General features: G+C 38.5%; 1 protein-coding gene across 2 annotated transcripts in view; it reads right to left on the bottom strand.

The window, feature by feature from the left end:
* IKZF3 (IKAROS family zinc finger 3) overlaps positions 1-26,462 on the bottom strand; it is a 91,429-nt gene that overhangs the window by 12,147 nt on the left and 52,820 nt on the right. The window contains exons 4-7 of one of the 2 annotated variants that reach the window (XM_005693758.3): positions 17,221-17,481; positions 16,009-16,176; positions 13,875-13,991; positions 3,550-3,666 (exon numbers count right to left, since the gene is read on the bottom strand). In XM_005693758.3, the coding sequence (XP_005693815.2) occupies positions 3,550-3,666; positions 13,875-13,991; positions 16,009-16,176; positions 17,221-17,481 (663 nt within the window). Of the gene's footprint in view, positions 1-3,549; positions 3,667-3,780; positions 4,136-13,874; positions 13,992-16,008; positions 16,177-17,220; positions 17,482-26,462 lie in introns of those variants that run through there. The other variant, XM_013972232.2, reaches the window with a different exon arrangement.

The following is a 26,462-nucleotide window of genomic DNA, read 5'->3' on the forward strand; positions in this document are numbered from 1 at the left end:
AGAACCGACAGTGTTTGCTGAAGTGTCAAAACCTCACAACATGTTTACCGGGGGTGAGTGAGATCTTTTTTCATGTTCTTTTCAACGTGAAAACTTCCTTTAATAAAGTAATACATGAAATTAAAAAAAATAGGGAGATGCTATGGTAACCACTTTGGTCTGAATAACACATCTGTTTTTGGAGAAAGAATGAAAATCAGAAAAAGAAATATGCAGAAATGTAGTCATTTTTCTCCTCCCTCCAGGAGAGAAATCTGGCCTCTATTTTGAGCCAAGTATTTGAAGATGGCCTAGTTAGAAGTATAGTCAAGCAAGTCTGTAACCGGAGAAAAAGATTCAGAGAAAAGACAGTCCCTATGGGGGTTAGGTGCTAAAAGCAAGGTCTTCTTTGGAAAGAACAACTAAGAAGAATTATTTTGATGACGTAAAGATGCTGATTTCTAATGAATGTGTGTCAATTTATTTCCCATTTTATAGAAAGTGATACAACATTTCTTGGAGAATTTAAAAAAAGGTGATTCATTTTTCTCCTCCTGGGGTGATTTTCTCCTCCTTACTCTTCAACAGAGGCATGTTTTTGTGTTTCTAAATGCATTTAGACAATACAATCCATCCTGCTTCCTCCGTCATCTCTAATGGGTGAAAATGCTTTCTACGGGTAATTATCTCAAGCCTGTTAGGAAAGTAACAGGCTGATCTGATGGTATAATCTTCACCTTTACCCTCACAGTTCAAGAGGTCAGAGAAGCCAAGGCTGGTCTGGGAGCTGTGCAACCATCAGCCAGGATTAAAGGGAGTGACTCATTCTTCCTTCACATTTTACCCACTGCCATTTCCCTGGCAGCTGAATCCTTTCAGAAAATGGTGCCTTGGAGAGGAAATAGAGGAGAGAAAAGAGGGAGGGAAGATATTAGCTCCACAAGTCTCATATCACTACATCCTGAATACTGCACGGTGTCATAATGTTCCTTTAGTTTCCCTTTGAAATTATTCTTTTCTATCAAAAAGGTTGATTAAGTTAAGTGATTCAGAGAGTTTTAGTAAAAAAAAAAAAAATCTCTTAAGGTTCAGGGTATAAGCTAATGCTAGAAGATGAGAACAGTGCTAGGAACCAGACCATCACACACATGGCAGGACCTCTATAGACATTTGCATGATAAATGAATGGACAAAAAGAGTGGAAGAATCGGTAGTAATATTCTAAGTAAAACACGTAACTGTTGAACTAATGTGGATGTTTTACAGTTACTCAGGTTAAATGACACCTTTCTGAAGAAAACACCCTAAATTATATGATATGGTTTATAACATATAATAAACATAATAACATATCATATCTACACAATCTTGAGAAAAAAGTTATCTGAAGTTATACATATTGACTTAAAGTGGTGCTCATAATTGCTGGCTTTTATACTTCATCTTACAGACTTACAGAATGATGGAGCTGGGAGGGACCTTCTCGATCATTTTATCACCTGTTCAGTCTATTCATTTCACAGATGAGTAAACAGAGGCACAGAAAGGTTACGTGATTTGTCTAAACACACACAGTTAAGAAATGACTGAACTGGAACCAGAACCTGGTCTTCTGGCTCCTAATCCAGTGCTCTTCCTACTGCACATTACCACAATTTAAAAAAAAAAAAAATTCCCCCAGCTATTCAGGGCCCTGAAGTCCTGAAGTTGCTACCTCAGCTCAAATCAAGAGCTAACTAGACTGGGTTTCCTGATGCCAGCAGAGAGAACATGATGGTTCAGAAGATGAGAGAAATCAGTACCTACCAGATCAGCATCCCTCCTGAGTCTGGAAATGGAAGAGTGAAAACCCTCTGGTCATAACGGTCTTAAACAAATGGAATGGATCCCTGATGCAATAAGCAAAATGGCATGGACTTGGACATACAAAACATGTGTTTTTAAACCCATGAAAATACCAAAGCAACTTATTAAGTAGGGCTTTAGTTCAAGGACAGGTTTAAGGAAATTATATGAACTAAGTACCTTCTCTCATACTTTAATTCTCTTAGACCAACATGCATGGACCATAAGTGGATTGAAATTAAGTCACTTTACATTTTTTTCTTGCCCATTTCTCCCCATATTCCTCCACCTACATCAGCTGCAGCCATTTCTACAGTCAAAACATCCCCCAAATTACATTATACTCATGGCACAGAATAATAATTCAAGCTTCCTTTTGTACTCCAGACAGAACCTCTTTACACAAGTACAGCTCAAAAGATGTATGAGCAATATTTTAATATAATGTCTTAGTGTCATGACTCGTCCACTGTGCCTAAACTCCATATGGAAGTCACTGCATGTCCCCTGACACTTCCCTCCACGAGAGGGGAGTTGGTGATGAGGAAAGAGTCTCTCTAAATTGAAATGCACCAACTTTAGTCTGACACGATTTATTCTTACAGTAACTAAAAGGATACAAAAACTTCTCAGCCAATCAACATAAAATAAATAAGCATAAAGACCAAACTGGATAGCTTTGGAATATATGGGTTCCTTCAATATATCTCTATAATTCACATAAAATTAAAAAGCTAATTAGACCAGAATTTAGAAATTACCCAGACCAGAATAAAATTTAATCAGATTGAAAAACCAGGCAGGTGCTTGATATCTATAAAAGTTATTGAAAAGAATAAACAATAAATAACTGAAGTAAAAAATCAACAGTAGCAACAGCTTTGGAAAAACAGACTGACAGGCTTCTAAAATATTATTGGTGTTGAGGAAGGTCTATTTTTGTGTGATAATTATTTTTGTTCAATATCACCGACTTTCAATTTATAGCAAAACCGATACATTCAATTCAGCTGCCTACTCCACAAATACAAATCTATTTTAAATATCATAGTCACATTTAGGTAAACATCTGGGAGAGTTCAACAAAATATTTCTGCCATTTGGCAGTCCTAACACTTTAACGGACATAATTATTTCTTAGCCATCTCATTCTTGCTGTGTTTTTTGACAATGTGAAAACCAATGGTATAAAAATTAACTCCAGTAAGACAAGTGACTAAATCAAACCTTGTTATTTAAATCTATGCATTCTCAACCACATTCATTTAAAACCAATTCTCAATCAAATTCAAGAAAATATAGCAATACATTTTAGAGCCTGAAAAAAGTTTGAGCATGATAAGGGAACCAACTTGTAAAATACAATTACAAAAGATTACAAAAATGCTATCTTGAACATCTTACTGGTGTAAATTGCACAAACTCTCTCATGCAACATATGTCATTCAAAATAAAGAGGAAGGAACAGCATTTCTAACACCAACTTCATTTAAGATACTGGATACCAAATACTCCTCTCTTTAGTAGTTAAGATTTTTTAGTTAAAAATATTTTATTTTATTTGCTCTAGTTACTGAAGTGAATCCCAAAGAATAAAACTTGTAAATGGAAAAATCAATTATCTTAACAGAGATTAAACTAGGAAAGGCCTGGGTAGTAAGCATCCTATGTTATCTCATTCAAACTATCTGCTAACAACAGCAGGAAAAAGGGTTGTATTCTTACCAATGAATTTCTGAGGCATTGAGCTTTTTCGCTTTGCCACATTGCTTGCTAATCTGTCCAGAACGAGAGCTCTTTCACTTCCCATCTCTGCTTTGATGTGTCTTGCCTCCACACTTGCTGGTTTGGAAAAATGAAAAAAGAAGAGGGAAAAGAACACGATGATAAATGGAGAGAAAAAGAAATACACTGGAAGGAAAACTGTCAGAGGTCTGATGCAAACTCTGTTGTTACCTGTTATTACTGCTCAGATTCTTGCTTGGGGTACCTGCTGTGGTCAGTGAAGCCAACACCAGGGCACATTCAAATCTTGCAGTCTTATGCTGACATGGGAAAGCCCGACCCATCCCCAACAAGTACCTTCATTAGCAAGAGGAAGTATTAAATAAACAGCCTGGACGTGGTTGGTTGCAAAAAGATAGATAGATGGAGATCTTCTAACCCCTGATCAGCCTTCTTTCTGATTCTGAGTAACTGCGTGTGACACCTGCAGACTGATATAATTCTTCTTAACAACTTTGAAAAAAAAAAAAAAAAGGATGGTGCCCCAGATTTACTGCTCTGTTTATGTTAATAGCACTTTTGAAAATAGATACACTTACCCAGACAGCAAGAAATCTACTCAGTGATTTGTGTATTGAAATTCTGAGTGGTTTTTTCTTTTTCTTTTTCTTTTTTTCCAGCATGCTCCTTTCAGTTCCTATCTTTTAAATTCTATTTTTCTGGTCTCGGCATTGTCTGTTTCTTATGCTCTTCACATTTCAAAACTGTCTCGGTTAAAATTTCCCTGAGCAACACTTCTGTCTTGAAATTATAGAGCAATTTGTATAATGGATCTTTATTATATTTCTAATGAAAAATGTGAATAAAAACTGACTAACAATATGGTCTGATTGTCAATCCACAAACAGAACTTCAGGTGGTATAGGTCTGTAGTTCTCAGGCCTGCCTGAATATTAGAATCATCTGAAGAGCATATAAGACACATTTATGCCCAGGCCCCCTTTCAGATCAGTTAAATCAGGATACCTGGTGTACGGGCCTAGGAAACAGTATTTTTAAAGCTTTCCAGATGATTTTTAAGATGCAGCAAGAATTGAGAAGCACTGAAATAATATATAAATAGTGCCAACACAGAATCAAACTGGAATAAATGTAGTATAATTTAGTCTGGTACAGCATGCAGTACCCAATAAGAGTTTACATCTGAAGTTCAAAGAGACACCAGCTGCTCTAAATACAAGGCTTTAAATTTTAACACATGATGCTAGTCCAAGGTAGGGGGTCAGTAAACTTTTTCTATAAAGGGTCAGAGAGTATTTTAAACTTTGTGGGACACATACAGTCTCTGTTCCATACTCTTTGGTTCTCCCTTACACTTTACAAATGTTGAGCCCTAATGTGCACAAGTAAGTTGCTGACTGCATTTGGCCTGCGGGTCATAGTTATACACACCCCTGCCCTAAGCAAACACGTTGTGATGCTACAAATATTTCTCTCTGTTTTATCATAAGCATTTCCAGAGGTCCAAACTAAATGAAGTATCCATACACTCCCAATGTCTCTAAGGAAGAAGAAATTGAAGTCAGTTTAAGGGACTAGAGTAAAAAGCAAGTGATGAGTGCAGAATGGAATTTCCCACCCCCCTAAATATATACCCAAATTTAGGAATTGTTGGTACTCATTCTGCAGTTAAAAGAGTTTACTGTATGAAGAGATTCTAGGGAGATGGTGAAGGACAGGGAAGTCTGGTATGCTGGGGTCACAAAGAATCGGACATGACTGAGCAACTGAACAACGACAATATACAGAAATAATGTTCCAAGTTTCATGGTCTCTGGGACATTCAGAACCACAGATGGACATACCCAGAAAGAAGAAAACTGGCCATCTCTGCAGTAAATGAAAGACAAAGAAAGACCTCAAGGGCAAGACTGTCAAGAATGGCCAGGGTGAGGGTTCAGAGCCCAATCAGAAAAAAAGAATTCAAAGTATTAAATAGTTTTCATTTTATTACTGGCACCTTTTTGGTTTTGCTTTTAAAAAACTCCTTGCCAGTCATTACACAATAAATTATAAAACTCAATTCAAGAATAAGGTTCAAGAATAAAATGAAATCTGGCTCCAAAAGTGAATAAGAGAAGAGACTGATGACAATGCCCATATTTACTAGGCTTTGTTTCTTATCAAAAATAATTCTATCCTCTAAAGAAATAAATCCCAGCCTCCAGTTTAAGCTATAATAATACTGTTTGTACAAATGAAGATAAGAAGGATAAAAATAAGGGGGCTGGGCAGCTTTGGGGCTGGGCAGCTTTGGGGCTAGTAGTAAAGCACTGTGACTTCAGCTGACAGATCGCTGTAAATAACGGGTACTTTAGCGACAGGACGCTGCTGTTGAGCGAAGTGGGTCAAATTCTGTCCAGCACAAGGATAGGTTTAAATGACCAAACAGGAAACTATTATACATATTATTTCCTTTCACACAAACCACCACCAGATGTGGCACTACCCAGAGCCCCAAGAGCAGAGAGATGAAAGACAAAGGCCTGGGATTTGAAGTAAGCTCCTGAGGCTGTTTTAAGGAGGCTTTTCTTAGGAGTGTCAAAGAGGCAGCTCAGTTTGTGCTTTGACTTGGTTCCAGCAACCTTGAGGGGATTAAATCTAGGTAAGGTCTTTCCCCACACCACCCCTGCCCCATGTATTTACTATCAAAAAGATTCATAGTAAAATAAGAATGAAAAACACTACTTTGGGAATTATAAACTTTCTCCCCATCTTACCACTACTCTTTTTCAGTCTTTCAGTCACTCCTCTAAAGGCCCCGTTATCACCCAGAGATCTGTCAGTCCCAGGACTTCCTGCAAGCATTATGCTGTCAGTTTGGTTTTCCCGTTTGGCTCTCGGGAGTCCCTGTCTACGTTTTACCAAAGTCACCATCAATCACCACAAGCATCTTTCTGAGGACACATATTCTATGTATTCTATATCTGGGAGGATGCAAAAGCGGGTATACAATGACCTGAATAATGTAATTGGGGCATGCCACTAAATGGCAACCTTTAGAGATAACATCATCTTTTATCCCTGGTTACTCACCAAGCTTGTCTTGACAGTCATTTCCAGGTAAACCGTACTCTGGAAATCAGTGACCAAATGCCTGACATTTAAAAAGATAAAATTCTGGAGTGTTGATGGATATACAGATAATTTGAGGCAAACGGGGAGATTTTCCCATACTTCACAACTCTGATTCGATTGAAAGGAGTCCCCTGAAACTACTAATCTTTTCTTTTATCATACCGAGAGGCCTGTGGGATCTTAGCTCCTCGACCAGGGACTGAACCCCCACCCTCTGCATTAAAAGGCAGATTCTTAACCACTGGACCACCAGGGAAGTCCCTGAAACTCCTAATCCACAGGGCTGCCATCTACCAACACCCTCCTGCAGGGCCATTCACTCAAAATATCAGCTTCATGATGCCAATCCTCAGTGTATATGTGCATATACTCTAGAGATTAAGTTAATCTTTACTAAATTAACTGTGTTTTAATTGGCAAGTTAGGCAAAGGCTACAGTTTCAATTGATTATGGCTTGGAAGGAAAGTTATGACCAATCTAGATAGCATATTCAAAAGCAGAGACATTACTTTGCTAACAAAGGTCCGTCTAGTCAAGGCTATGGTTTTTCCAGTGGTCATGCATGGATGTGAGAGTTGGACTGTGAAGAAAGCTGAGCACCAGATAATTGATGCTTTTGAACTGTGATGTTGGAGAAGACTCTTGAGAGTCCCTTGGACTGCAAGGAGATCCAACCAGTCCATTCTGAAGGAGATCAGCCCTGGGATTTCTTTGGAAGGAATGATGCTAAAGCTGAAACTCCAGTACTTTGGCCACCTCATGCGAAGAGTTGACTCACTGGAAAAGACTCTGATGCTGGGAGGGATTGAGGGCAGGAGAAGAAGGGGACAACAGAGGATGAGATGGCTGGATGGTATCACCGACTCGATGGACCTGAGTTTGAATGAACTCCGGGAATTGGTGATGGACAGGGAGGCCTGGCGTGCTGCAGTTCATGGGGTCGCAAAGAGTCGGACACGACTGAGTTGACTGAACTGATACTCTCATTTTCTTCCCCCAAACTTTCAGTCTATTGCCTTGCAGTTATTGGACAACTGCTGTACTAAATGATGCACCCTGTAAAACACAAAGAACTGCTTTGGAGTCAAGACAATCTCTGGGATTACAAGGAGTCCAAGCAGTAGACTGAAAAGGGAAAAAAAAGGACTTGGCGTTTGGTCCTCTGCTTCAACTTTAAGACCCAACTGTCTATTTATACAAACAGTCTAGACGTGTTATCTTGCCACATCATGTCTCAGAATTTAAGTAGAGGGAAACCAGTTTGGCAAGATAGTGAGGCAACAAGATAATGGGTTTAAATGACGAAATAGGAAATCCGTTCCTGGGTGGTGTTTGGCAGTTTAATGTTGCAAGGGGTGGGTGTGGGGAATATGGGATGGTGGCAAGGAACAATTTGCACACTTGCTTCATGAGTGAGCATAGCAGGAATAGGACTAATTCTGGGTCAGTTCCCCTTCATGTTACTTGCCTACTAGTATACAGGGGAGATAACCATTTTCATTAGCAAAATGATTTTAATGACATATTGGAAAAATAAATAATCAAACTCATACTAAATCAAAATTATAGAATAAATTACTGTCTTTAATCTCTGTACAAGTGTTAATAGTTCGTCTGGTTTTTAGTTAACTGGTTGCATGATGTCATTTCTATTTCAAAGTGATTGTAGATTTAACTATATAATTTGTTGTGTTTTTGTTCAAAATCCTTCATTAGATCTTGAAGTGTTAAATGGAGCTCAAATAAGAGACATTGCTTCCTGTCTCTTCTATAGTGTGGTCAGCCAGTAGCTGATGGAGAGTGGAACAAAGGGGTGATATTATGCAATAAGAATTGTCTAACAAGAGATTGCTATCAAAGAGCAAACCAGGTTCTAGCAAAAAAGTTGCATAAAACCGTTGCCTTTTTGAGCATGTACAATGAATACTACTTGTGAGTTAGTACTGACTTTCTAAAAAGAATAATCTGTTGGGAAAACAGACATTTGAAACATTTTAAGCGCTTTCTTTGGACTGCTATTTGGTAAAAGTACGGATATTTTCCTGAAATTCTCATGCTTGTGTTATCTCAACCACAACAATGAGGATGAAGATAAAAGGTTTTGACTTCTAGATTCATAAATAAATATAATTACTCAATTACTTTAAAAATCTTGTTATTGCTAGAACTCATTGTCATACAAAAATATGTCCCGCTCCAAGTATTCATAATTTGTGTGAAATGAGGCTAAATGAATCTCTATACCAGCTGTTAGTCCCTTTCTGGAATAAGGATCAAGCTAATGAGAAAATGAAATCTGTGGTTGTCTATATTCATTCTTCTTTACATATATACTCCATTAAGACAGCAGAATTGGGAGTATCCTGATGATGTCTGGTATAGAAACTTGAGCTGAAGTAACACCATTACATGTGTTTCTGTTAGACCTTTATATTAAATTAATAGATCCAGTGCTCAGTCCCTTGCTGGACTGAGTTCTTTGAGGGTAGGGGCTTAACCTCCACTCATCTTTACAAATAGCTCTGACACAGAGGCTGGTCCATGAGAATGCAATGAATGCTATCAGAACAAATGAAAATGATCAGCAAGGGCAGGAGTCTTGTTGCCCTACACGATCTTCTTTTGCAGACTGGTCTCCAATCCAAGGTCTTTTCATTTGTCCTGCTTCCATAAAGGCCCGATTCCTGACTGGGGCAGGTTTGTCCCAAGGCTCAGCTCTCACAGGAGGCTACACTTCAACTTACAAGAAGCACTTGATGAATGGTTGGATGGCATCACCAATTCAATGGATAAGAACTTGGGAGAGCTCCAGGAGATGGTGAGGGACAAGGAGGCCTGATGTGCACAGTCCATGGGGTCGCAAAGAGTTGAATATGACTGAGCGACTGAACAACACTTGATGAATAAGTGCCACATAGACAGTACAGCATCATCCCTTTAAAAGCTAGTAATAGGACTTCCTCAGTGGTACAGTGGATGAGAATCCACCTGGCAAGGCAGGGGACACAGGTTCGATCCCTGGTCGGGGAAGATTTCACATGCTGCAGAGCAACTAAAGCCTGTGCACCACAACTGCTGAGCCAGTGCTCTAGACCCACAAGCCATAACTACTGAGCCCATGAGCTGCAACTACGAAGCCTGCACACCCTAGAGCCTGTGCTGCACAACAAGAGAAGCCACCACAATGAGTAGCCTGTGCATTGCAATGAAGAGAAAGCCCAAGTGTGGCAAAGAAAACTCAATGCAACCAAAACAAAAAGAAAAAGGAAAAAACCCTAGAGATGAAGGGATAAGAGGTACCACTGGTGATACAATATTGGTCAGGTTCAAAATGGAACACTATGTCCAGACCTGGACTCCCAATTTTAAGAAGAAAACAATAGAAACCCTATAGGGAGCTCTGACAATAATCAAAGGATTGGCTTGTGTTCAATTAAAGATTCTTTATATTTTGGATTTTAGGAAAAATCATGAGAACTATTTGAAATATCAAAGATAGACATGACATACAGTATTCACCATTCTTGATTAAGCTGTGACTTTATACATTTTCTAACCTGAAACCACCATAACAATATATATATATATACATATATATTTTAATCAAAACTTGCTGACTTGGTTAGCCTTCTATTTTTTTGCTGAGACTTTAAGTGTTTTGCATGCATTCATCAAACCAACCTATGAAATGCAAATTAACTCAACCTCTGTATTTCAGTATTTCCTGAATCACTTTGTACCACTGAAGATAACAAAAAAGATTCTTTGAACACTTTTATTTTTTAAAATTTAATTTAATTTCTGTATGTTTGGCTGTGCTGGGTCTTCACTGCTGCTTGGGCTTTTCTCTGGTTACGGCGAGCAGGGACTACTCCTTAGCTGTGGCGTGTAGGCTTCTCATTGCAGTGACTTCTCTTGAGCACAGGCTCTAGGATGTGCAGGCTTTAGCAGTCGTGGCATATGGGCTCAGTAGTTGTGGCTCCTAGGCTCTAGAGCACAGGCTCAATAGTTGTGGCACACAGGGGCACACGGGGTTAGTTGCTCTGAGGCATGTGGGAACTTCCCAGATCAGGGCTTGAACCCGTGTCTCCTGCATTGGCAGGCAGATTCTTTACCACTGAGCCACCAGGGAAGCCCCTCTATCACCACTTTTCTAATTTGAAATTCCTAAAAAGGTCATGGGGATAGGAAGTAAGGTGGTAACCTTTCTTCAAAATCACTAATTTTGAACTTATTGTTCATAGAGGATATTTTACTCATGTTTTCCCCTACCTCCAGGACAATCAAGACAAATATATATACAAAAGTGTCTATTAATTAGTATGTGTGTTATTCTACTTTTGCTAACTAAGTAATATATAAGCTTTAAAAATACATAACTAATTAAGCCATTTTTCCAAAAGTAGAAAAAAACTAAATGCCCATTAACTAACAAATGAATGGATAAAAAGCAGTGAATCCATATAATAGAATATTATTCAGCTATAAAAAGGAATGAAGTGCTACCACATGGATGAACCCTGAAAACATTATGCTGAGTGAAAGAAGGTAGATATAAAAGGCTACACATTTTATGATTCTATTCATAACAGAATGTTCAGAACAGGCAAATTCTTAGAGACAGAAAGTAAATTAATGGTTGATAGGGGCTGAAGAGGGCGGAACAGGAGTGATTGATAAGGGGTACAGGGTTTCTTTCGAGGTGACAAAAATGTTATGAAATTGGAGTGATGGTTGCATAACTTTGTGAATACATTAAAAACCACTGAATTGTATACTCTAAAAGAGTGAATTTAATGGTATGTGAATTATGTCCCAATATGTCTTTGAAAATAAAAAAATAGCTAATCATGAAAACAACAAAAGTTCTATTGATTTTTAAGCAAGTCATTGAATTTTTGATGAATTTCAGTATTCTCAACTCTAAAATGAAGAGGTGGGATCAGATGCTCTCTTTAGTTTTTCTTGCTTTAAATATTAATGATTCTACTTGGAATATAAGAGTTTCATAACTTGAGAATTTCTCATAGTAAGAGCTTTGTCTATTGTCTGAAATATGGAATTTCAAGTAAAGATGCCCAGGTATTGCCTGACTAAGCTTAAGCATGTTGCTTAAAGATGTCAAAATCCAAGTTTTAGGTTTTTAAGAGTAAACATTTCTCTTTAGAAATAAGGAGGAAATCCAACTCCTTGATAAAACTAAACATGCCATCAGGATAAAAAGCAGAAGCAGTGCACACCAACGGAATTCAGTTGGCCAGCTCCTAACACCATAAAATAGGCTTTATCTAAAACAAAAGTTTCCTTTCACTCAAAACGGATACAGTTAAACTACTCAAGATTTCCACTCCATTTTTCCTGAGTTTCACATTATTTCTGTCATATTTTTGTAATCTTTCTGTTTTAGAATTTTCAAACTATTCAATTGCAACTACTACCATCAAACACCAAATCCCATGAAGACTTATGCCTACTCTAAATAAGCAACTGGTTTAAGGAACCAAATAAAAATAGCAGGCAGTCCATGGAATTCTCTAGGCCAGAATACTGGAGTGGGTTGCCATGCTCTCCTCCGGGGATCTTCCCAACCCAGGGATCGAACCCAGGTCTCCCACATTGCAGACAGATTCTTTATTATCTGAACCACTAGGAAAGCCTAAGAATACTGGAGTGGGTAGCCTATCCCTTCTCCAAGGGATTTTCTTGACTCAGGAATTGAACCGGCGTCTTCTGCATTGCAGGCAGATTCTTTACCAACTGAGCTATCAGTGAGGAAGCCCAACCAGGCTGATGGTCAATTATATGGGTCAAAGGACAACTGCAGGGACGTTACACAGAAAGGTTTCAGGTCGAGAATGAATGAATGAATTCATTCAACTCAAGAATGAAAGGAAATAAAACCACAACTGATACACGGAAAGACATCTGGTGTTTCAACCAATTGCCACCAGGCATGTAATTCAAAACATGGAATAAAATATGAAATTCCCAGAGCCAAATATAAACATCACAATAAATCATATGAGTGGACAAGTACATGATTTGGGGGCCCTGTGCAAAGAAAATACTTGTGGTTTTAATGAACTCTGCCCTAGCCACCCCTCCAGCTGCCTCTACCCTCAATCTTTGCCATTTTAGTTAATGGCAGCTGCGTTCTTCATCACATTGTACATCAATCTGTTAAGAAATCCGGCTGGTTCTATGTTTATACTATATAGAGTTAGAACACTTTGCACCACCTCTACAATTACCAAGACAATTTTCTTTTGCTTGAATTATTGCAATGGCCTTCTAACTGGACTCCCCAGTTTCTAACCTTGCCCCCAATACAACCTATTCTCAGTAGCAAGTAGAGTGATTTTTTTTTTTCAAATGAGAAGTCCAATCATGTCATCTCTCTGTTCAAAACCTTCTAAAGATTTTTAATTTCACTCAGAGTAAAAGCCAACATCTTTACAATGGCCTTCAAAGCCTGGTAAGATCTGGTTTCCTATTTCCTCTCTGGCCTCATGTCCCATTACTCACTTTCTTCCAGCCACACAGAACTACTTACACTTCTTTGAATTCAAGCCCCAGGGCCTTTGCATTTGCTTTTGCCTAGTGATCTGTAGGGCTCTCGCCTCATGCTTTTAAGTCTGTTGAAAGGTCAGCTGGCTGATGTTTCTCCTAACTCACCTTCAGCCCCCAGTACCTGCTTTATTTTTCTCAATAGCAATTACTACCTTACAAAACATCAGACAAAACTGTGTGTTACTTTTTCACTTTGTTTCTAGTCTGTTTTTCCCAATGAGAATATAAACTCCACGCGGGCAGGGTTTTTTGTATTTTGTTTACTATTGCAACCTACCTCGGAGAAGGCGACAGCACCCCACTCCAGTACTCTTGCCTGGAAATTCCCATGGACGGAGGAGCCTGGTGGGCTGCAGTCCATGGGGGTGCTAAGAGTCTGACAGGACTGAGCGACTTCACTTTCACTTTTCACTTTCATGCATTGGAGAAAGAAATGGCAACCCAGTCCAGTGTTCTTGCCTGGAGAATCCCAGGGACAGTGGAGCCTGATGGGCTGCTATCTATGGGGTCGCACAGAGTCGGACACGACTGAAGCGACTTAGCAGCACTGCGACCTACCACCTAGAACGGCAGGTGCTCACTAAATATGTCCAGAACAGGTGTTGCATGAACTCACCAGTCTCACCCAGGTCAGTGCTCTGAAGAAATGTACGGCAGCGCTCCTTGTGCTCCTCAAGGGAACTTCTCTGCTTGTAACTCCTTCCGCAAAACTCACATTTATAAGGTTTCTCAACTATAAGGAGAGCACAAGGGGCACTCAGTGACCCTCAGGGGTTATAGAACAAACGGTGTATTGGGGCCCTGTGAAAACTGTCCCCTAGTAAGGAGACTGCTCAAAGAAGCCAGAGTACTTGGATACTCATGCATCTACATTACTTTCAGATTCAGTAAACTGAAACAAGGTTATGGCCTATGATTGATTCTCATGTACTCTTTGAAAGGATAGGTTCCTTCCACAAATGAAAGGATTTAGACTTAATCACTATCCTGGAGTACAGTGTTTTGGCTCCAAATCCAACTTGCTTTTTCAGGAAAAAAATACAAACATGAACATTTTATTTTTCAAGGAAATTCATGTGGTTTAAGAATGAAGTAGGAAGAGATCCTGTATTCTGTGACATCCAGCCGGCTTTAAGTAAAGAATGCTGCAGTTTGTGGGTATTAGCCACTAAAAGTCTTTTTAGAGCATTGACCTATTTCAATAAATGTAGCTTGTCTTTGCCCAGTGGCTATAGCAAAGTCTGGGCTCAATTAATAAAAACTGACCTAACCAACTGAGGATCGTTTTGAATAATAGAAATAAGAAGGAATTTCAAAAAATGACTTCATCTTAATTTCTAAGATAAAGCAAAAATTTCCTCAAAAGTTCATCCATACAGTACAGGCCACCTTTACTCTCTTAACTCCTCCAAATGCCTTACTGTTATAAATAATACTTCAACTCTACGTGCAGGGCTCACCTTTCTGACTTGTCAATAAAATGTACACCAGAAATTTTTCATAATTTTAGGGACTGAGATTTTTTTTATTTTCATGTCCTCTTGCTCTGTTTAAAATAGAGCCTTTGGGGCTTAAAGCACTGAAAGATCCTTATGGAACCACAAATTAAAATAAATGCAGGTTTTCTGGGGCTAGGAATGTTAAGTTTCTACATAAATTGAGGTCCTCTAGAATCTTAAAAATGACTGCTATTGTTGGATCTTACCTGGAAAAAGCAATAGAAAAGAACTACTCTAATTTTTTGGACCAAACTCAGCCTTAACTCATTACTTTGAACAATGAGCTGTAAAAGAAACCCTTCTTTTACCCTTTACCATCTCTCACAGTGGGTTTTCTTGGGGCTGATTTGTTTAATCCTTAGTCTCTGAATTGTGACCAGTTGCGGGTTTAGGGCTGGGTTTTAGTCAAAGCAGAATGTGGATTAACATAAAAACAAGCCCTTTTTTCCCCCCTTCAATTAAAGTTTTGTCAGATAACATCAAGAACATGAGGTCCCAAATTTGAAAATAAACCCAGTTTTATTTTTCTAGGAGGGAAATTCTAAATGTTAGTTTAATGTGGTTAAAATAAGCAGCGAAAACATCAAGAGAGAACATAGCTTTTTATGAATTCTTATTGCTGCTCATCTTTTAGATTAAAAATAAATTGGGTAATCAAGAAGAAAGTTTGGTTTAAGAAATTTAGCTCATATACACCTAAAACTAATATAATGTTGTATTTTTAATTATATCTATTAAAAAAAAGAAAATCTAGACCAGAATGGCCCAAACTCCCCAAATTAGCCTAGATTAGCCAAAATTTACCCTCAACAGAGATTCATACCCAGTTTACAGTTTTACACAACTTACAATCTGTACATCATTTACTTTATCCAGACTTTTGAATGAATAGTATGTGTGTATATTTTTAGGAAAATATTCTTTTAATAAAGTTTGACATAAAAATACTGATGGCTATAATGTTTTTGCAAAAATTTGAAAAGCATTTTTACAGTGTAGGCTTCTCCTGTCTGACTGTGTTGTTCTCTAGGGGTGCAAAGATGGTAAGGAGATGTTCATCCCCATTGAGCCAGACGGAGAGCAATTAATGTCTTAATGGAAGTGTAATTAGCCCTAGAGGTCTCTGCTGTTGTAACCCTTCAGAACCGAGTGACAGATTAAAACCTCCACACTTAACTCTTTCTAGTTTCCTCAATGGGCACGGAGAAAGACATATTTACTAGATATGGAATGCTCATTGCTCTCACTTACCAGAATGTGTCCTAAGATGACCTGTGAGTGCATCTCTTCTCTGGCATGCGTAGTTGCAGAGGTGACACTTAAAAGGTTTTTCCCCTGTGTGCAGTTTAATGTGGCGGAGGAGGTTACCTTTCTGAGTAAAAGATGCCCCACACTGATTACACTGGAATGGGCGTTCACCTTTAAAAAGGACAAAAAGGAGATTTCTGATCACCCAGCAATTGGCGAAGCATATGCACAGATTCGATGCCCATGGCAAAAGCTCATTCTTCAGATAGTTTCTGTTCATTTTGAGATCAGATGGGAGCTGTATTTCAAGGGAAGCCTAGGACTGACTTAAGGAATCTTCCTTCTAGAAGAGAAAAAACATTCATCTGGCAAGGCTAGCTATCACCTTGCCTTGGATCAGAGCAAAAAAAATGAGTAGCTTTAGAAGTGCTTTCTAGACTTAAGTTTTCGCATTACTTAGCATTCCTTTTAAATAATCTCAATCTATAAAAAGAGTCACAGACTGAAGTCCTAATAAGGTTTAGATAGCCAGAAATGCTTTTTTTTTTAATTGAAAAAATGCTTTTTAAAGTCTCCATATCCTATGTTAGATGAAATCTATAGGGCTTGGTGGTGTTAAGTTTGCATGCATCTCTATAGGCTGCCTTTTGTTGTTTGAAAATAAATTTTTTAAACTGTTAATAAAAACTGAATCCTTTGATCTACCAAATTTGAACCCAATACTATAAGGAGATCTGCTGTTTTAAATGGTTTGCCATTTCCTTCTTCAGAATTCTCGCCTGGAGAATCCGAGGGACGGAGGAGCCTTGGGGGGCTGCCGTCTATAGGGTCGCACAGAGTCAGACACAACTGAAGTGACTTAGCAGCTTAGCAGCAGCTGTTTTAAAAATTACACAAAATATATGCAAGATGCTTAAAAAGCATATCACAAAATTTAACTCCCACTTGTTACTGAAGAAAAATATTCGGCTGACCTAGAACACTGTGATCTCTACAGTCTTACTCATAGCATTTGTGATATGCTTGACAAATGCATGGTGAAGCAGGAATAAAAATCACTTGGTAAATGGAAATGCAGAGAGGGAAAGAGATATCAGATTCATGTAAAAAATCAATGAAAAGTAATCAAAAGTAAGTTCTAAATTACACCACTTCTTTTTTTATGTGGTTGAATTAGGACAGTTTTCAGAACAATGGATAGAACGGACTATTTACCAGTATGGCTCCGCTTATGAACCATTAAGACATTGAAGCTAATGCAGGATAATCCACACACATCACAGTTCATCTTGCCACTGGTTGGCCTGCTACTATCATATGAGACAACATGTCTCTCCAACTTAATGTTTTCATATTCATTATATTCTCTTGAATAGCTGTAAGGAATTTCAGGCTCTTCTGCATTTCCCATGGGCTCTGGCTTTAAAACATTCTCATCCCTTTCACTGTATTCATCTTTCACTTTCATTGAATCATCTGCAGGAAGGAAAATGCAAGAAATGAACAATGATTGTTTTTGCAGCTATCAAAGCAGCTCAAAGAACAGAGACCCACAACTGACAAATACCAAATGAAGCTAAAAATATTGTACATCTACAAAACAAGAAAACACCATTAGGATGATCACTGATTATTTGAATTCAGAGCCACAGTCAGGGGAAAACACAGACACACGTGCACACACACACAAACACACACAAAATAGATGACAGCATTTTAGACCATTCAGAAAATTAGAGATAACAGATTTTAGCTATGACTGCTCAGAGCAACTATGAAAAAAACATTTTGAGCAATTTTTCTCCAGTACCGGGGGAGAAGAAAGGTTCTCAGATTTAGTACCTTTTTTGGTGGCTGCAGTTACAAGGCAAGGTGATGTGCTCTTTGGTTTCAAGAAGAAAATACTATTTTAATTCTTCAGTTGCACCCAATTTAAGCCACTAAGACAGAATTGAATAGTTAACAATTTTTTTTTTTCCTGATTTTAAGCCATGCCTTGCCTCTTCCCCTTCCATGTATACAAACTGCTAAAATGAGTCTTATCTCTCTCTCTCTTGGAACTGATAAAGAGACAACGCTGAACATAGAGGAAGCTGGCAGTACTAGTGAAATACTGTTGAGAAAGATAAAAGGAGAAGTAATCCTTTAACATAACCTTCTAAGGAGTCACTTTCATTGACACAGGTAAATGAAGCTCAGCCTAAGCAAGGGGACAGCACCAATAACCAATACCCAAGTTGAGTGAAGTTGCTCAGTCGTGTCCGACTCTTTGCGACCCCATGAACTGTAGCCCACCAGGCTGGAGTGGGTTGCCATTTCCTTCTCCAGGAGATCTTCCCGACCCAGGGATCGAACCCAGGTCTCCCACATTGTAGGCAGACGCTTTACCATCTGAGCCACCAGGGAGGGGGGGCTAAACTCGAAGCCCTAGAATAAAGCACTGGATAGGAAAGGTGTGGCTGGCCCAAGTAAGTTGGCTGATCAGGTACTATTTCAATAAGAGCTGCAACACTCTTAAGCTGAAGAACATAAGAAATGAAGAAGGCAAATTTATGTACTGATACTAAGAAAACCTAAAATATTTGCCTGATATAATAATAATAAATATTTATAAGGGATTTTTCACATATAAAACATGCTGCATAACGCTCACTTAAAAAAAATCATTCTTAAAAACTGGAAATTGTAATGCTGCATGGGAATCACAAGTCAATGGGATTTCAGGGCTGGAAGAGAATTTAGAGATCATCTGATCCAACCCTTGTTCTTCAGATGAGGGAATCCGGGAACAGAGATGTTTTTGGGATTAGCCCACAGTTACACAGCCAGTTAATAGCTGATGAACTGGAATTAGAACACTGAACTTGGATTTGCTCTTGCACTCTGACACATAGAGTCTAATTTGCTCCTTATATCATATTGCACACTCCCTCATTAGTGGTGTAGATGTTAAAGACCAAAACACTCTGAAGAAAAGATATTTAAAAAAATGACATCCCTTCCAAACAACACCAGTAAGTGCAGCTCCTGTTGCCACACAGGAGGAAGTATAACTGCAGCTGTGCCTGGCTTGCTACCTTCTACTCAAGTTTCAATTTTCACTTCTATCAAGGTTACCTTTCATCTGTATTAACTGTGTTTGCTTAATAGAGCAAGACAGGGCCTAACCACCAACAGAGGAGCCATTGCTGCAGCATGGTTCCACTGCTTCTCACCACGGTTCATGGTTCATAACCTTTTACTCTTTGATTAGAAGAGATGGAGGGCTGCAGGAAACATCCAGTGTGTTTCAAAGTGGCCCATCCTATGTATCTGGGTTGTATATGAATTGATATCTATTTCCTACATGGAGAGAGAGTCATCCCCTTCCTCGGACACATCTTGCCTGCTTTCAGATGGAATGTGTTTCCTTAAGTGGTTTTTGCTTTTTAAATTTTTTTTAAACAGAAGGATGCACCTGAAGCTTGTACCCTCCTCCTCCTCCATCACTCCAGCTGCGGGTGATATCCCACCAAAGCTTGAGTGCTCTTCAGTTTGCATGTAGGCGTTTAAAACAACCTCAACGGAAAACTTCAGCTACTGAAAACCAAAAACAGCATATAGAAAAGGCCAGCAGAAATGGATCCTTTTCATTTGGGTTATAAAATGTTAATATGAACAGACTCAGGCTGTTCTGTGGTCCATGATAATTAAAATCTGGTAAAATCAATGTTTTGAGTCTTTCTGAAAACACAAGACATAAGAAGGTTGCTCGTTCTCTCAGGATTTTGGTTTTAATGGGCTTGACCTAGAACTCAGTACTACACTGACCTAGCTCAAAACAAGTCCTTGCCTTTTGTTCTTGAGGACTTAGCTGTATAACAAGGAAGACAGTATTTGAGACTCTAAGGGAACAAATCCAAGCACATGAACAGGAAATTGAGGCAGTCCCTTGGACTTACTGGACCAAGAGAGTTCCTGATTTGCTCTTGGGGTCTTACCAGTTTTAGATAAAAGATCTGGATGGCCTCTCTGCATGGTTACTGAGGATCAACAATTCATCATGGTTTACCATGTGAAGATAAACAAAGCTGAATACTAGAATACAGTAGTATATAAGACACAAAATGGATTCCTGAGAGATTATTGGGTTTAGCACCTAGTCTCCAAATATAGTCCACCAAAACTACCAGAAAAGAAACTAGTCTGCTCTAAGGACTAAGAGATTCATTCCAGTCCTTGGGAGGAAAGTTTGTAGGAGCAGAGGAAAGGGAGTTGGAGGGACATTCTACTTAGTGTCCCTTGAAAATATTGATAAATATATCTAGTGGTAAATAACCCACCTACCAAAGCAGGAGACATAAGAGATGCAGGTTCAATCCCTGGATTGGGAAGATGCCCTGGAGGAGGGCATGGCAACACACTCCAGTATTCTTGCCTGGAGAATCCCATGGACAGAGGAGCCTGGTAGGCCCCAGTCCATAGCGTTGCAAGGAGTCAAACACAACTGAAGCAACTTAACACATGCACACACTAACATCAAACTTACCATTTTGAACCCCAAACTGCTTCTAATGTTTGATGTCTTTTTTTCCCATCTGTACGTGCAGCATTCAGGATCTTAGTTCCCCGACCAGGGATCGAACCTGGGCATCCTGCATTTATTGGGAGCTCGGAGTCTTAACCACTGGACCACCAGTGTGGTCCCTATGATGTCTTTGGAGTCACACATGGCATCTTCCTTCTTCTATTCTCCAAATATTGAAACTGGATGACTTTTCCATCCAATCTCCACATCAAGTCATCTCCAGGACCTAGAGATTCTATGTTCTCAAGATCTCTAGATGCCAACACCTCTTTTCTATCCTCTTCGAAATTTAGTTTAGCCTCTTATCCCATCACACCCAAACTCTCTCAACATTCCCTTTCTAGATAGATTTAATACAAAAGTAACCTGTGCTTACTGTCTCTACAATCTCAAAACTGATATGAAATTGCCTGTAATCTGGATTCTGTCTTCTTAATTCACTGAATCTGCTCCCCTAAAGAGCTTCAATAAACTCATGATTAAATCCAGTGGTTTTTTGTGTGCCATTCTCCCCAACTTCTCTGCAGCCCTTGATACTGTTGACCACCACTCCTTCGTCTTCTGTATTCCTACTTCTTCAGTGAAACTGAAACTTCTTTCCTTACCTTCTGTGAGTGAGTGTGAAAGTCGCTCAGTCGTGTCTGACTCTTTGTGATCCCATGGACCATACAGTCCAGATTCTGTATGGCCAGAATACTCCAGGCCAGAATAATGGAGTGGGTAGTCTTTCCCTTCTCGAGGGGATCTTCCCAACCCAGGGATCGAACCCAGGTCTCTCGTATTGCGGGCAGATTCTTTACCAGCTGAGCCACAAAGGAAGCCCAAGAACACTGGAATGGGTAGCCTATCCCTTCTCCAGCTGATCTTCCCAATCCAGGAACTGAACTGGGGTCTCCTGCATTGCAGGTGGATTCTTTACCAACTGAGCTATCAAGGGAAGCCTACCTTCTGATTACTTCCTTCTAGCTCCTTTCCCCGTTTTGCCTCCTAAATACTGTCCCTATCCTTCTTTCTTCTTCCCTGCTAGACCTCCTTCCCTATTGCAATTTTCTCCACTTTTAAGACTTCAACTAGCACCCCAAATACATAATTTCTCTCCCCTTCTTCTGTCCTGTGTTCCCAAAGGCCTCCTAGGTATCTTCACAGTTACTCAGGTTAGAATCTTTACAGTCATCTTTCCTCCCTCTCTTTTTTCCTACAGTCTCTTTTTCCTCCCTCCCCCACATTTAATCACTCATTGGTTTTATTTCCGCACCCTCTCTCCAATCTGCTTCTCCTCCCTACTATTTCGCATGCTCATTATCCCAAATCTCAAACTCTGATTGCTCTCCTTACGATCTATTGTGGTAGCCTCCACATGGTGCTCTCTGCCTTCTTTCTCTCTTCTTTCCAGCACATCCTATGCTCTGCCACCAGATGGTTCATGTAAACGATAGCTCTGGTCACATCATGAGCCTGTCCAAATTCTCCAATAGTCTCTGCTGCCAACAACATGAAATGCAAACTCAGAAACAAAGAATTTAAAAGACCTTTCAATATGTGGCCCCAACTATCTTGGTAATGTTGATTTGGAATACTCAGGTATCTTTAATGAAACTAAACAACTTCTGAATATTCTTCCTTTTATTATTTCCACTGCCAAAAAGATCTTTCTCCAACACTGCCAAAGGTCCAAATCCACCACATCTTTTAAGGCTAAATTAATTTGCCATTTTCCTCTATTATGCCTTCCCTGTTCCCCCAGCTGCAAAATAATCCATTCCTTCTTTCTCTGAGTTACTAATAAAGTCACTTCACCTCCCATATGGACATATAAGCTATCTGAGGTCAGAAGTTACACAGGTTTTTTTTTTTTTTTTTTAAACTCAGTATTCCCTATGACACTGCTGGAAGGTTGTAGGGTTTTAAAATACAAATTTTAGGGGCCCAAAAATTTTAGGGTGTGAGGACTGGAAACATGCATTAAAAATATGCTTTCCAGGCAAATCTTATGCACGATGGAGTTTGAGAACCGCACTCTGCGTAAAGTACATACAAAGTAAATACATAGTACATGGATCTACTACTGTGTTAGCCTCCTAACTGGTCTACAGTGGATATGACCTCTCTTTTAGACTATATCCTATTATCGAATTAATCAGCCTGTAGTATACTAAAACCCTTGTTCAGAAACTTTCAAGGATTTCATTTTGTTTACAGAATCCAAACTCCTTATTTAGACATTCAGGGGCCTGTCCAGAACCTGCCCCAAGCTGATATGACCCTCTCATATCTCACTAGATTTCCTGAATCACCCTTCTCTCTAGACTAGAATCTTGCCTATTCAAAGTGAAGTCCTTGGATCTGCAGTTCCAGCATGCCTCCCAGGAGCTTATTAGGAATACAGACTCTTAGGCCTCACCCCAGAACTACTGGATCCACTGTGCATTTCAACAAATCCTCAAGGATTCTTATACACAGCAAAGTTTGAGAAGCACAGTAGTCATCTTACTAAATGCAGCTTTCCAAGCCTCTTCTCCAGTCTTTTCTTTACCTAAAATGCCCTTCCCCACATCAACATTCTATTCAAACTTGCAGATGCTGTTTAAATGCCATTTCTTCCATGAAGTTTTCCTTGATACTTTAAACTAGCAAAAAATTCTCCTGTTTCTGTTTTCATACAGCACTACACATAAAATCAATAATACCTGTTCCACAGATTTATATTATACATTCAGAGATGTTTATCTTCATTTTTCCTTGATTTTTCAATTGTCAGTGACTGGCAACACCTGAACTGTTAATAAAGGCAGAAAATCTTAAAGATCTGGCAAGAAATACTTGAATATACTTGAGGAATAGCCCCACAGTAACCCGAAGTCTTTTGTACAGTGAACAGACCTTTTGTAATATGAATAATCTGCCATTTCAGTTTTGTAAATTATAGTCGCTTATTATATGTATCAGGTTTCTTAGACACATGACTTTCATTGCCACTTAAAAGACTATCAAGAATCTTCTTAGGCACTAGCAATATTTTATTTCTTAAGCCAGGTGGTGGGTCCATGGATGCTTGTTATTATTCTTTATACATGTAAATATATTTGCCTTTTTGAATGTATCATATACTTCATAATAAAAAATGTTAAAGGCTCCTGAGTAAATTTTTTATAATCGAGCTTATAGAGAAAAGAACACACCAAACCACAAATTGCTGATAAAGGTAATTGCTAAACATTCCCAGAGGGGGGAAAAAAGATGTCTAAATTGAATCTAACCCATAGAAAATTAGATTAGGTTGCACTTCTTTCTAAAGGACCTACTCTGGGGTACAATTGCTCCCATCTTTGTCTATGTTCTAGAGGCCACTTAGGAAGATGACACACGCTAACACACACACACACACACCCCAGAGAGAATTTTGTAGGCTGAGGAGAACAAAGGCTTGGCTCACTGGGGCTGATGCACATGGTTTCATTTCCTGGGGTGATGGTTATCACATGAAAGGCTTGCACTCCAGAGTAGACATTTTTGGTTTCACCTGAGACACTGCAAAAACAATGGGTCTTGGAAAGGATCCAATATCTAAATCCTTCAGGGGCAATAGCAGTCTCAGCCAACTGTGCCTCAGTTTGTTTTTACAGGCACATAAAATGCTCAGTTGGAGAGAGGAACCTATCAAAGATGGCAAACAGAAGAGGCAACTTGGATGTCTTGGATAGTATGTTTTTAGTATGAACTTCCCAGTGTAAAAAGCGGGTTCTGAATTTCCACTCTGAACTATGAGATCTCAGAATCCAACTCAAAGAACAAAGTTTGGAGTAATAGCTTCTAGTTTGCCAGAGATGTTGTGAGAAGGGACAAAACCAGATAGCAGCTTTAGACATGGAAGATACAAAAGGGGATGTTGTTTAAGTGTTTTACAAGGATTGGGGGTCATAACCATGAAATCCTCGGCACATGCAAAAGTCAACTGGATAACAAAGAAGCTTAATCATCTTAATGTGGCATTTTAATGATGCCACTGATTTGCTATGCCAATTCAGAGATAATGAGGCCCTAATGCTACAGATGTTCAGCCAGGCTAAAAGAAAAGGGGGGTGGGCTTTTCTAGCATGCCATTTTCTAACTATCCAATTAAACAAATTGTGAAAGCATCTAAATAGTTTACCAGGTTTTGACAGCTGTTAATAGGATTTAGAAGCTTGAAGCACTAAAGAGCAAAATGGGAAATACATGTACTGTAGGTATTTAGTCTATAGAGTTTGTTGCTATCACCCAATATAGCAAAAATAGATTAACTAGAACAGTTCTCCTTATAAAATTAATGTCTGTACTTCTTTCCCACAATGGCTTCTTTGTAGTATAAACAAGAACACTGAAATTATGGGTCATTTTCATTTTCTAATTTACATTTTTATGTGAAAAGTGGGGAGGGAGAAATACCAATGATATTTTGAGAAGTAGAGAATATGAAGTTTTAGTATTTTCTAACCAGTAAAATAAAATTTCAATGAAAGTAAAACTTTTGGTCATTGATATATCTATTATGTTTTTATTCTTCTCTTCCTTTAAAATTTAAAATGATAGGCATCTTGTGACTTTAAAACACTTATTTTAAAATTAGGAAAAAAATTGGTAAATATGAATTAGACTAAGAAGAGATAAAATATTGATATCAATAGTGATGAGATAAGAGGCAGCAGTTTGGATAATATTTGATTTAAGTTCTCATTAAAACATATTCTTTTCAGACTTTAAATTTGCTCTTAAAGAATCTAAACTAGTAATCAGTAAATCATGTCACTTCAAAGTCAAGAGTATTAACATGAAAACATGAAGAAAGTTACAGTTGCAAGGAACCACCCTTGATTTTACTAGAGACATTAATCTTTGTCTTATTATCTGACTATCAAATAGCTCATTCATTGCCATAATAATAAGTAAAAATAATTTTGCTTATAATTTCAGTGCAACTCTTGCTTCTCCATTAGAACAAGAGGAGATTTATTACTTTTAACAAGAATACACTACACATCAGCAGTAGATATCATCCAAACTGCTACCTCTTATGTCAACACTATTGATATCAATATTTTATCTCTTATTAGCCTGATTCATTTTCCAATTTTTTCCTAATTTTAAAATAGGTGTTTTATAGCCGATCAGTTGGGCTAAGTTCTTCAGCTACCATCAGGCCACGTGAATTCTTTATCTTTTGAATTGTTGTGAGGAGTAAAAAACATGATGTGTGGAAGTTCCTTCTAAACTATAAAAAAAGTATACAGTTTTTCATGTCTGTCCATTGTAGCTATGAACTTTATTGATCAATCTTTGTGTTTATTATTTTATATTTCTGAGAAAGAACTGCCATCCACTGAAAAATAATGATTGAAAAAAATATATTTAAAGAGGTTAAGATTTTAGATGTTGCCTAAACATACTAGAGATAGACTAAAGTATGGACCTGGTAGATATTTCATTTATAAATCCAGAAGAAAAAGCTTTCTTTTCATTCACAATTTTCTGTGTATAGAATATTCACTTTATCTTTCTATCTTTTTAAAAATTGAACAGAGCTCAATCCTAAAAATTTAAAGTATATTAAAACATAATTCTTAGGGACTTTCCTGGTGGTCCAGTGGTTAAGAATCTGACTTCCAAAGTAAGGGACACAGGTTTGATCCCTGGTCGGGGAACTAAGGATATGCCTCAGGGCTACTAAGCCTGTGTGCTGCAACTACTGAGCCAAATAAATAAATAAATATTAAAAAGAAACATAATTCTTAGAAAAATTAAAAAATTGTTGTCCAAATACAATTAAATTGGTTAAAAACATCCTAACTGTCATAACACCAAACTCAGGATCATGGGTGAGAGAAGGAATGAAAATGTCTTCTAAATATATTCA

The sequence above is a fragment of the Capra hircus genome, chromosome 19 (assembly GCF_001704415.2).
Source record: "Capra hircus breed San Clemente chromosome 19, ASM170441v1, whole genome shotgun sequence".
In the NCBI taxonomy this organism is placed as follows: domain Eukaryota; kingdom Metazoa; phylum Chordata; class Mammalia; order Artiodactyla; family Bovidae; genus Capra; species Capra hircus.